Source organism: Herpailurus yagouaroundi, unplaced genomic scaffold (assembly GCF_014898765.1).
Source record: "Herpailurus yagouaroundi ecotype Mexico unplaced genomic scaffold, PumYag 184, whole genome shotgun sequence".
Taxonomy (NCBI): Eukaryota; Metazoa; Chordata; class Mammalia; order Carnivora; family Felidae; genus Herpailurus; species Herpailurus yagouaroundi.
In genome coordinates this window covers 39,602,578-39,613,965 of record NW_024412415.1, presented here as the reverse complement: position 1 = coordinate 39,613,965, position 11,388 = coordinate 39,602,578, and the positions used below count along the sequence as shown (strand labels likewise).

General features: G+C 55.9%; 1 protein-coding gene across 2 annotated transcripts; it reads right to left on the bottom strand.

Moving 5' to 3' along the window:
* Window positions 1-4,749: 4,749 nt before the first annotated feature.
* CIMAP1C (ciliary microtubule associated protein 1C) lies at window positions 4,750-8,641 on the bottom strand. Of its 2 annotated transcripts, XM_040493330.1 has the most exons (4): window positions 8,019-8,641; window positions 6,999-7,109; window positions 5,986-6,099; window positions 4,750-5,377 (listed from the first exon to the last, which is right to left on the bottom strand). In XM_040493330.1, exons 1-4 carry the CDS (start codon window positions 8,137-8,139, stop codon window positions 4,896-4,898), a joined length of 828 nt encoding a protein of 275 aa, XP_040349264.1. In that variant the 5' UTR covers window positions 8,140-8,641; the 3' UTR covers window positions 4,750-4,895. The 2 variants fall into 2 exon arrangements, with proteins under 2 accessions (XP_040349264.1, XP_040349263.1); XM_040493329.1 differs by lacking the exon at window positions 8,019-8,641 and having other exon boundaries at window positions 6,999-7,469.
* Window positions 8,642-11,388: the final 2,747 nt, after the last annotated feature.

Sequence of the window (11,388 nt, the reverse complement as noted above, 5' to 3'; positions counted from 1 at the left end):
CGGTCCTGCTGAGCCCCTGCTCTGCACTACCTGCTGTGTTTACAAGACAACGATGACAGGTTTTTATTTCTCTCTTTTGTCTCCCTTCCTCCCCTGAAGGGAGACGTGCTTCCCCTCTCCCAGAAAAAAATGAAGGTTCCAGAAGAGAAAAAGCAAACAAAGGACAGTGGGACCATGGGTACCTCCCAACCCCCACACCCACATCTACCCATAGGCCACACACATCCACACCATCCTCCTCTTGTCAGGGCCTCTGAGAACTGCTCTGTTATTTGGGGGGGTCATTGAAAATGTCGGTCTTTATTCTAGAGGATAAACAGGGCCAAGGGACTGGGAGAGCAAGAGGGAGAGTGAGAGAAGAGAAAGGGAAGCCAGAGGGAGACAGAAAGACTTAGGGAAGAGCCAGATGGGAGAGCGTGGACACAGAGGGAGAGAAGCCGGGAGGAACAGGACCGGGCAGACTCTCTGCCTCCAGTGAGCTTGGAGATGCGGCTTCTGACCCGCACCAGGACTCCAGGGGCATGTGCTCTCCAACAAGCTCCCCCATCCACACCCCAGCAAGGGCCAGGAACAGGATTGCCAGGTGGCAGGAGCACCTATGCCAGTCCTCCTGTCCTTGGGTGGCCCCTGGAGTGGGCATCTCTGAGTGCTCAAGGCAGGGAGAAGGGATCTGGCTTGTCTTCGTGGGCGAGAGCTCCCAACCAAATGCACCCCATCCAGAGTCAGGACCCCAGACTGGAGGGCTGACCCCCAGCTCACGCCCCAACGCCTTCCTGAGCGTGGAGACCCAATCTCCCCTCCCACAGCCCCACCCCCCACCCTGTCTGCACCTGTGCATGGTAGGGAGGGAGCACTCTCATCATTTACTTTACTTCTCCTGGGCAGTGAGAGGTACACCTGAGCCCGAGCAGATGTATGCGTGCACGTGAGATAAAGAGGCGCCTGGAGAGGGGGTGTGCCTATGTAGTAAAAGGTGAGTGTCGGGTACGGTGTGGTGCCCGTGTCTGTCTCTCCCTGTGAGTGCAGCATAAAGCCTATGTTTGGGTCTGGTGTCAGGGCTGTACGTGCGAGGAGTAAGGTGTCGTGTCTGTGCATGCATAAGTGTGTGTGCACAAGTGAGCACATTCTATAAGGAGAATCTGTGCCTTGTCTCTGTGTGTAGGTGGGCAAGGGACATGTGTTTCTGCACAACCCCGACCTGTGTGCCTGTGGATGATGTGTCAATGTGTCTCCCAGGCAGGGCCCCTCTTCCTCCCGGCCCAGGGTCACCATCCTCCCAGCTCCTGGGAGCCAGAGTGACAACTAGCACTCGGGTCTCTCCAGCCACAACAGAATGACAGAGACCAGCAGCCCCAGCCGGTATCGAGGAGCAGGAGCGTCATGTGATTGCAGTGTAATTACCACCACGCCCCGCGGGGATGCCCCATGAAGGTCAGGCCTCTCCTGCCCCGGGAGAGAAAGGAGGAAACTCTGGAGGGCAGCGTGCCATTCACTGACCCTCACCCCCACCCCACTGTCTGCTCACGGTTAGAGAAAGCTGCTTCCGTCCTCCCCCCAAGCCGCTCTCCGAACACCTGTTGGGCATGGCTGGGCCTTCACCATCTCTTGGTACCCCCAGGTGCAGCCAGAGCCTGGCATAGGGCAGGAGCTCAGCAAATGTTTATTGGATGAATAAATGAATGATCGTGTCTGTATGCATCACATGCCAGGCTCCAGGGCCCAAGTATCTGAGGGCACAGGTTAAGTCCTACAACCATTCAGACCAGGGGGGCACCTGTGTGGCTCAGTCAGTTAAGCATCAGACTTTGACTCAGGTCATGATCTCGCAGTTCGTGAGCACGAGCCTCTCTTTGGGTGAGCCCCGCTTCTGTCTCTCTCTGTCTCTCTCTGTCTCTCTCTCTCTCTCTCTGCCCCTGGTGGGATTCTCTCTCTCTGCCCGTTGCTCACTTATGCCCCCTTTCTCTCAAGAAAGAAAGAAAGAAAGAAAGAAAGAAAGAAAGAAAGAAGAAAGAATTCAGACAAGGATTTCTGCCAGGTCAAGTGTGCCCCCCGCCAAGTTGTTCAGAAGGGGTGGGGTGAGCACTCAGCCAGGCCTGGAAGGCCATGCCCACCAACCTCTTGCAGGTAACCTACCCAGTCACCACCACAGAGGAGGCAAAGCCAAGAGATGGGGATTGCTTTATCAAAAGGTCGATCTCAAGCTAAATGACCCTGTCATTTTGTGGGCTGAGGCACAAAGGAAGTCCCATTCATCTTCCCCGGAGGCCGCATCCCCTTCTTCCCAAGGCCATCTCTCTCCCAAACATCTTCATCCCCCAAAGACTCATTCTGAGTCCTCTAGCCTCCTCTCCTTCCCTTGGGACCACAAACCAAGTGTTAATTCTAGCTTTAGGGCTAATATCCAGTCCCTACCCATATCTGGTGGCAGCTGGAGCCAGGCTGAGGGTCTGTCCTAGATTGAGCCCTGACTCTAGTCACAGACCGACCCAAACCTAGCCACACACTGAGCCCTGGGTCTGGTCACACACTGAACCCCAGACCCTAGTCATAGAGTGAGCCTAGACATTTTTTTTTTAATTTTTTTTCCAACGTTTATTTATTTTTGGGACAGAGAGAGACAGAGCATGAACGGGCGAGGGGCAGAGAGAGAGGGAGACACAGAATCGGAAACAGGCTCCAGGCTCTGAGCCATCAGCCCAGAGCCCGACGCGGGGCTCGAACTCACGGACCGCGAGATCGTGACCTGGCTTAAGTCGGACGCTTAACCGACTGCGCCACCCAGGCGCCCCGAGCCTAGACATTTATTTAGAGACAGGCCATCAACTTGTCATATGGCTGCTACTTCCTTGGCTCTGGGCCTCAGCTTTCTCATTTTTCCAGTGGAGGGCCTTGGAACTGGATAGGCACAAAATCAGAAAATCCCTATTCAAAGGTTGGCCTGTAGCTTCCCTGACCTGGTGACACAGAAGAGCATCAGCCACTGCCACCTGCCAGCCCCCACCCCCATCCAGTACTTTCAGCCCAAGCATCACTAATTTTTGCAGCCGCTGTGATAAATGGCATTGTCGGCAAAATGACATCTTTCTAATCTGCTGCAAGACAGATGGGTCCCCAAGCTCCCTCGTTCTCTCTCGAGCCTGCCCGGACCAGCCTTGTTGAGGAGCGGGGAGGACAGGACAGACATAATACCCCAGGCCTGGGGGCTAGCGGGGTGGCGGGGAGGGAATTTCTGGGCCCTGCGTCAGGTATGATCCCGGTGGGGTTTCCTACAAGCCCCTTTAAAAAATACTCAGTGTTGTTGCTGTTGTTTGAATATCCCACAGACATTCTCTGATCCTTTCTACCCAAAGTTAGTTCTTCAGTTCAATTTTCAATTTTAATTAAAACCTGAATATTGCTCACCCTCAAAAGGATGAGCCACCCGACACTGGTTCTGAGGGGCCCTCTCTTCCTGCCTCCCACCATTCTTGGGGCAGCGGCTGTGGAAGAACATGCGTCTGCCTGAGCCATCAGGCCTGGGGGGTATTTTGCCTCCTCTCCTCCCTCCCTGGGCCCCTTTCCCTCTATAGTTCTGGCCTCCCACCCCATTGGCTCCAGGCTACAGAAAAGGGGTGAAATCCCCTTCTGCCTCCTGGCCAGGGATGCTGGGAGAGGGGCTGGTCCCAGAGGCAAGGGCAACTCCCGATGGGAGATCTGGATATGAAGAATTAAGGAAGGACAAATGCCAGCCCCAGAGACCCCAGCTTTCCCAGAGATGGAGACAGAGGCCAGAGAGCTGGCACCTATGTGCCCCAAAGCTGCAAAGCTGGAAGGGATGGGGTGGGGGCGGGCAGGTGGGCAGGACTGGACTCACGAGTGGGGCAACACTGCCCCCTCCTGGCTCCTCCTCTGCCGGGCACTGCAGGGCTAAGCTGTTGAGTGTGGGGACGTACTAGCGGCTCCCCCAAGACCATATGCGGCATACAGACCCTTCTCCCAGAAGTCCACTTGGCCCCTTCGCCTCCTCCTAGGCTGACTGCAGCCTGCAGGCTCTGCCCGTTCTGTCCAACCTTCTCCCGCTGTCCAAAGAATTCTGCAAATGATGCATCTTATCTAGCTCCACCTTGCTGAGGACAAAGCCAGAGTGCCCTCCAATTGCCCACGATCTGGTCCTGTTATTGGCCAGCCTCCTGCAGCCCAGGCTCCTGCCCTCTGAGCCTGTCCCAGGCTCCTGCCCTGTACATTTTGGTCCCACATGCCTGTCTTTTCTCTCATCTTCACCGCCCCCGAGAATACCCTCTCTTCTACACACTGTCTCTTCTTGTCCTCCTATGTCCCCCCCCCCCCCCGCCAGGAAAAATCCTTCTACCCCCATCCCCAGCCAGATGACCCCTCCGTCTTCTGCCCTGCTCCTCTCTTGGGTACTGACCACTGCCAGGGATCAGAGTCACACAGTTATGGAGCTGGAGGGAACCTGGACATCCTCCAGACATACGCTCCCCCTCTCACTGTCCAAAGGGCAACCTGAGGCCCAGAGGACAGGAGCTGCACAAGGCCACACCGCCGTTAGTGGCAGAGTTAGGACTAGAACACGGTTCTCCGGAGTCGCTGCCCAGGGTTTCTTGGAGAACACGTGACTGCCTCCCTGGTGAGCCAGAACAGAACTTCTCCCACACAGGGACCCCTACAATGCCTCCCAGTATCCCAGCCCCTCACCCAGGGCAGGGCCCAAAGGAAGCAGCTGTGAGTGTTTGCAAAACAAAAAGCGAAGTAAGTGAAAATATTTATTTAATGCCTTCTGTGAGCTAGACACAGCGGGCACCAACTCTGTTACTCAAAATCTCAGTAAATTGCTCAATTTGGTACAGAAAAATAACTTCTGTGGGGAGGGGTGGGTGAGTGCACCAGGAGGGGCCTTAGTCGTGAATGTCGATGACCAGCGGGCACAGGTGGGGTGAGTGCTTGACGCCCATGGTGAAAGCAGGTGTTCGGGGTTTGTGCACCGTGACCTTCTGGACATCGTGGGAGCCAGGGCCAGGCCGAGGTGTGTGGTCCATCGGGTAGGCAAATCGCTTGGCCATGCTATAGCTGGGGCTGCGGTTCTGGTAGACAGAGGGCTCAGGCCGGGAGCGTGTGGCCGGCCCAGGGCCTCCAGCCACATTCTCCTTGTAGAACCAGTTCTTGTGCTCAGAGGCCAAGCTATAGCAAGGAGCAGCTCGGCTGACAGGGTTATTGGGCCCCAGCAAGAGTGGCAGCTGGTACTTGTTGGGGGCTGGGTTGGGGTCTGTCACCCGGTACGGCCACCGGTAGCCGAAAGCATACTGGGGAGCCCTGCGTTCCCCGGGTGGGTGGGTCTTCTCTAGGTTGTAATGGCAGGAGGCTGGGATGGGGCTCAGGCCTGCAAGTGGATGAATGGAAGGGAGGGGTCTCAAGGCGGGAGCCAGGCCACATCTCCTGGTGCCCAGCTAATGGGTAAGAGGTCTTGGTTAGCCTACTGTGACTTCACTATAACCACTTTATCAACATGCAGGGCCATCAACTCCCCTGCATAGGGCCATGGGCAGGGGGAGGGACTTAGGCCATCCTGACATCAGCACTGACACTGTTGTCATAATATAAAAATCACAAATGTCATCAGAATGCCACCCTTGGAATGTCAGCATCCTGACATCCTCCCTGTGACAGCACCAAGAAAATATCCTGAAATCACGACGGCCTGTGAGCTCATTAGCATGACAATATCCCTGATGCAACATGAGTCCCATGACATTTTTATCAGATCATCACCTGGCGACATATGTGCATAACACTGGCTTCAAGACCTAAGTACTGTGACACAGACATGACAACATCAGTGTCTTAATGTAACATTGCAGGGGGATGCCAGTATCCAAAGACACACCTGGCAGAGGCGAGTCATTACCGCTTGTCCCTGCTCAGGTCCTGAGGGTGAACCCCCATCCTCCAACCTCCCAACTCCCACATGCCTCCCCTGTCCCATCTTACACAGGTTAGAGATGCGCTCTCCCATAGGGACCTGCGTGCAGCTGGACATTCCAAACCGAGTTATTTTGGGATCGAAGAAATAGCAAGGCCCAGGGCTGCAAATGTCTGTGACCCCTGCAGGACAGCCACAGAGAGGCCGGGTCAGCCCCAGAGGCCGCTCTATGGTGAGCCTGGACTGCCTCCAGAGGAGATCCCCCTCCCCCAAACAGAAGTGAGGGCTCCCTTCCGATTCCCTGGGTGTTTTCCAACCCTTGATTTCCTCATCTACAAAATGGGGCTTTTAATGCATGACCTAACAGTCTCCAGAAGTCGCTCAAAGAAACAGATAAAATGACAGCTGCATGGCAGCTTGGGCAGCCCCCATCGGGGATTGGTGCCAAGGGGTAATAATAGACATAGTGGCTATTGTTAGTACTGAGAGGCCCAGCCCCGGACAGGGGGTTCCCCTGCTGAGGAGGATGTGTCATCCCAAGGAGGGACCCAGCAGGCCTCTAGATCTCAGACCCCCAGATACACACCTCAACACCCCTGCCCACCCTTCCTCTCGTTGGCCTCACCCAGCAAGCCCAGCTCCTCTATGGCTCTCTGCTCCGGCCCTTCCAGGCATCTCTAAGCCCCCCGGGGAAGCCTTGGGAGCCACCACTCTGTACCATTTTCCCCCACTCCCCAGCTATTCCTGCCCAGCTGAAGTGCCCTCTCCAGAGCTCAGAGAGGAGACCGTACTCTGCCATCTGCACAGTGACAATATCCCTGCCTTCAAAGCTCCCTCAGGAGGTCCAGCCGGGAGCTGCCCACAGCGTTGCCTTTAGAGGGGTGGGTCACCTGGGCATCTCCCTGCTGGCTTGCTTCTGGACCCAGCGGGCCCCCTGGGGGTCCTCTTCAGGGCAGGCCCAAGTTCCCAGGGTCCTGTGGCTACAGATGATGGCTCCCTACCTCTCACTGCGGCCCCAAACATCCAAGGATGATAACCCTAAGCCCGACGAGTAGGGATGACGGGCACGGCGAGCACTCACGCTTCTCCGAGTGCCGTGTGTGCAGACTGTAGGCTGGCTCCTGGAACATGGAGATGTCATGGCCTACATGACCCGTGCAGGATGGCCGGAGGTATTTGGCAGGGCCCGGACCTGCGAGGATGGACGGGGCAGACCTCAGGCTTGGCCCACCCGCCCAGTCAGAGGCAGGGTGCCATGAGAACACTGGGGGCTCTCCTCCCACTGATGTCACACTGCCACAAATCCCACCATCGAGCTTCCCCATGGGGAAAGACAGTGTTTCCACGTAAAATGCAACTGATCTCACACAGGCAATGCACAATATGAAAGATAATAGTCACAATTAGTTGAGAACATATTCTGCACCAGACACCTTGCGAACTATTTTATATGGATCATCTCAGCTAAGCCTCTCAACAACTCCGTAAAACGGATACTATTGTGTTTCCCATCTTACAGATGAGAAAATTGGGGCTTATAAATATCCATTTGGAGGCACCTGGGTGTCTCAGCCAGTTAAGTGTCCAACTTGATTTTGGCTCAGGTCATGATCTCACGATTGTGAGAGCGAGCCCCACATCAGGCTCCTTGATGGGCGTGAAACGTGCTTAGGATTCTCTCTCTCTCTCTCTCTCTTTCTCTCTCTCTCTCTCTCTCCCTCATCCTAAACCACCTCCCACATAGAGCAACAATCAGTCATTAACAATGTAATAAGAATTAGTTTGTCTGCTTTCAGTTGAGAGTAAGATTTGAGAGAAGTGAGGAAAGCTACAGGTGGGCTAAAAGTTCCATTGAATCCCTAGCTTTTTTCCAAAATTGGCCGCATTTCATACCCCATGCTCCCTCCCATCCATACCCCCCTGAAAATTCCCAGCAGCTAATACTGCCTCTGAGGTTCAGCTTGAAGGTGCAGGTCTTTGGTAGGCTTGGAGGAGAGTCCTCTAGAACTTGGCAGGAGGCAGGGCTGGAAGGCTGGGGCACCTTCAGCAGCCCTGCAGAGAAAGAAATCAACCCAGGCTCAGGGCAGGGGACTTCTCTCACCTTTGATCATTGCCATGATCACAGGGGTCTGCTTTACCTCCTGCCGTGATGGCACCTGAACCTTCTCCTCTGGGTGCTGCCCATAGAACACAGAGTTCTTGGCCCTCTTGGCCAGCTTCATGGCTAAGGCCAAGGAGGGGGCAACAGCAGCTACTGAGAGACCCAAGCAGTAGGCAAGGAGCTGGACCTGTGTAGAACCTGTTCCAAAGGCCCCTGCCCAAACCCCTGTGTCCACTCTCTCCCCCTCTCCAGAGGCTGCGTGGGGGTTGGGAAGGAAGTCGATCCTCCGGCTTGAGCAGCTGCGGCTGTCTGGGGTGCAGCCAGCCACAGGACCTAGCAGGCTGGAGCTTGGGATGACATCATCGCAGAACTTGGACTGTGAGACCCAGAGTGTTTATTTCCCCCTGTTGCCATGGCAGCTCAGCTTTAGAACCCTGAAGACTAGGCCCCACTGCCCCCTACTCCCAATCAGGCTAAATAGTCTGACGGTCCCCAGAACCCTGGGTCAGGTTAGAAGAAGAGAGAGGTGGAGTGACAGAGCCCGCTCTTCACTCCTGATGGATTGGGTGCCTTGAAGTTGGGGAAAGGAATGGAAAGTGTGGGTGGGTCCTGGGGGATAGGTTCCTGCAGCTCAGACCATCCCTGGGGTGGCCTTCTATCCCCGGCCCCCCCCGCTATCCCCCCCCCCCCCCCGCCCATTCTGGATATGCCCTCTTTTCTGTTTTTCCTTGGAAAAAGATCAAAGCAATTATTTCACACTAAGGTGTAACTGTCTGCTAGCTTCCCAGACTCCTATCCCAGGGCAGTGTCTTTAGAGATCCACATCTAGCTCAAGGAATGCTTACCTGCTGCTGGCATTCCAGGCAGTGAGTGGGGAGCAGATAAGGAGGACGGAGGGGTGGCACTGAGGCCTGAAAAGCCACTTCCTGTGCCTACTAGAGAGTACCCCCCAGAGTAGGGGTAGTTTGAGAGGAAACACTGAGGGGTAGCAAAGATACCCAAATGCTAAACAATTGACAGATGAGCCCCGGGGCTGAGGAAATGTTGGTGACACCTTCCCCCCTTAACATTCAGGTTTTAGGGCCCCGGGGCCTGTTTGTACCCACCAGCTCATAGCTGCTCAGACTGGGGATTTGATCTGAACCAGCTAAGAGGGGCTCCCATCTCTGGAAAAGATGACTGCTGGCTTTAGAGAGGGTATCTGCCACAGCCCCAGGATGCAAATAAAGAAACTGAGGCTGCAAAAGGGGCAAGGACTTACCCAAAGTCTCCCATTATATCAGTAGCAGAGACGGAACCAGGGCACAAACCCAGGGCTCTCTTTGGCTCACAGCCTCTGATCTAATGGAAACCAAACCACACTCTGAGCTCATCCCAACCAGCAGACGCAATGAGGACTCAGGGCCAGGCATGTTGGCACTCCAGAAGCCCTTGTGGGACTGAACAGCTCAAAACAGAGGGCAGGGCCTCACCCAGTGGCAGCAGACCCTCCCTGTGTCCCTCACATGCAGCCAAGCCTCTGATTTCTGGACAGAGCGGACCAGGCAGGGCTGGGATTGGCCTCAGGCCACAGGCAGTGCTGCCTCCTTACCCCCATCCTCGTCAGCCTTTCCTGGAGGAGGCTGCGGGCCTGCTGGGCCCAAGCCCTGCCAGTCCCCTCACGCTGAGGTGGGGTGGGGACCTCCACCTTCCTGGTCTGGGGAGGCAGGCGGGGTGGAGTCTCCAAGTATCTCAGACCCAGGGAGCCTTCCTACCACACCCCTGCCCTGCTCCTGTCTGTCACCCGTGTGCATGGCTCTCTTGGGGCGACTGAGCCACTAGACCCCAGTCAATCACAAACCACCCACTCCTGCTCCAAATGCTCCCTTCTTTTCAGCCTTTAACAGAGACCTAGCTCGCCCTTGGAGACAGCCCTTGGTCCTCGCTGAAGCTGCTGTCCTGTCTCTCACACCCCCGACCCTCAGAATCCGAGGTGGAGCAGGTCTTTGGTCTCCTTGGCACTCGCCCGGCAGTGTCCCCCTCCCTGTCAGAAGTACCACTCCTCGAGGGTTCCAGCATCCAGGGTGCCCCCCTCATCTCCTCGGGGCTGCCATCTGTCCTGACTTGTAAACCTGGTGGTGTTGGCTCATGACTTTCTTCCCCACCCACCCAACCCCTGCCATCACCCCGGGTGACAAGGCTTTCCAGGGAACCACCGATCCTTTGGCCTCTCAGTTCCCAGATTTCCTCCTCTCCAAACACCTCCCCTCCACTCCCTGGCAGCCCCCTCTCCCCAGCACACACCAGGCTTCCCACCGCCATCCGGGTCACTGAAACGCGTGCCAGCCTACACTTCTGGCCTTTGCCTCTCTGGCTGCACACATCGCCTGCCAGCAGTGAGACCCCACCGCTCACCGTGCTCCTTCTCCCTGGCCTTCTGTCCCCTCCTGCCTTCACCGCCCTCCTTGTCCAGCTGCCCCCCTGGGACACCCCAGCCCTGAGTCGCCAGGTCTGCCTTGTCTGCCTGCACCAGGCAGCGAGAAGCTGTTGGGATTCGTATTGTGGCTTCCGAACCCTGCCCTGGCCTCCACACTGCCCAGTGCCCATCACCACACCGGCCGGCTTGCTCTCTCCCTCTCCCCAGAGGTCGCTTCAAACACAGATCATTCCCCTCTACCTGCCCAGCCCTCCTTCCGGGCCCCCTGCTCCAACCTCCTTCTCAGCAGAGGAAATAGGCCATCAGACAGCACTCTTACCCAAACCTTCCCTACCCTGCTGTTGGGGCCACCGGCTCCTGCCGCCTACTGCTTCCATTCCCTCCTGGGGCTCAGGAGGGCTCATCAAGACCTTCTCCCATTCCTTCCAGCGAATCAAAGATGTCTAACCCCTCACTGGGTCCCTTCCTATCACACATACCCTCCCATCTGTTAGAAACCATCTTCCTGACCCCACACACCTCTCCTTCACTGCCTGTATCCCTCTCCCTTCGTCCAGACAAACTTCCCCGAAGAGGCATTTTCCCTGTTGTCTCTGTTGTCGCCTCCTTTCACTCTTCAGCTCTGCAGGCTGGCTTCAGGCCGTCACTCCGCCTAAACTATGACCTGACAGGGAAAGCTGCAGCCAGTGGACACTTCTCACCCTCGTCAGATTGGCTTCCAGGACCAAATGACCAACCGCTCCCTCCCTTCCCGCAGCACCCCATGTCCCCACTGCCCCTTCCCAGCCTTCTTCCTGGCTCCTCCTTCTCAATCTGACCTTTCAATGTTGGCATATATCTATTAATTGCAAAGGGAAAAACAGTAACTCTACAGGGAGAATCCTGGCAAGCACCACCTCAACCACGTGATGTAAATTACCATCATCAACAGTGGGACAGATAAATGTCTTGCAC

Bases quoted from the DNA above. Each gene is read 5' to 3' on its own strand.
- CIMAP1C (XM_040493329.1), bottom strand. From the start codon at position 7,242: ATGGGGAAGCTCGATGGTGGGATTTGTGGCAGTGTGACATCAGTGGGA. The intron at 6,100-6,998 runs GTGAGTGCTCGC...GCTGTCCTGCAG, and splicing joins CACACGGCACTCGGAGAAGC to GGGTCACAGACATTTGCAGC. The intron at 5,378-5,985 runs GTAAGATGGGAC...ATCCACTTGCAG, and splicing joins AGAGCGCATCTCTAACCTGT to GCCTGAGCCCCATCCCAGCC.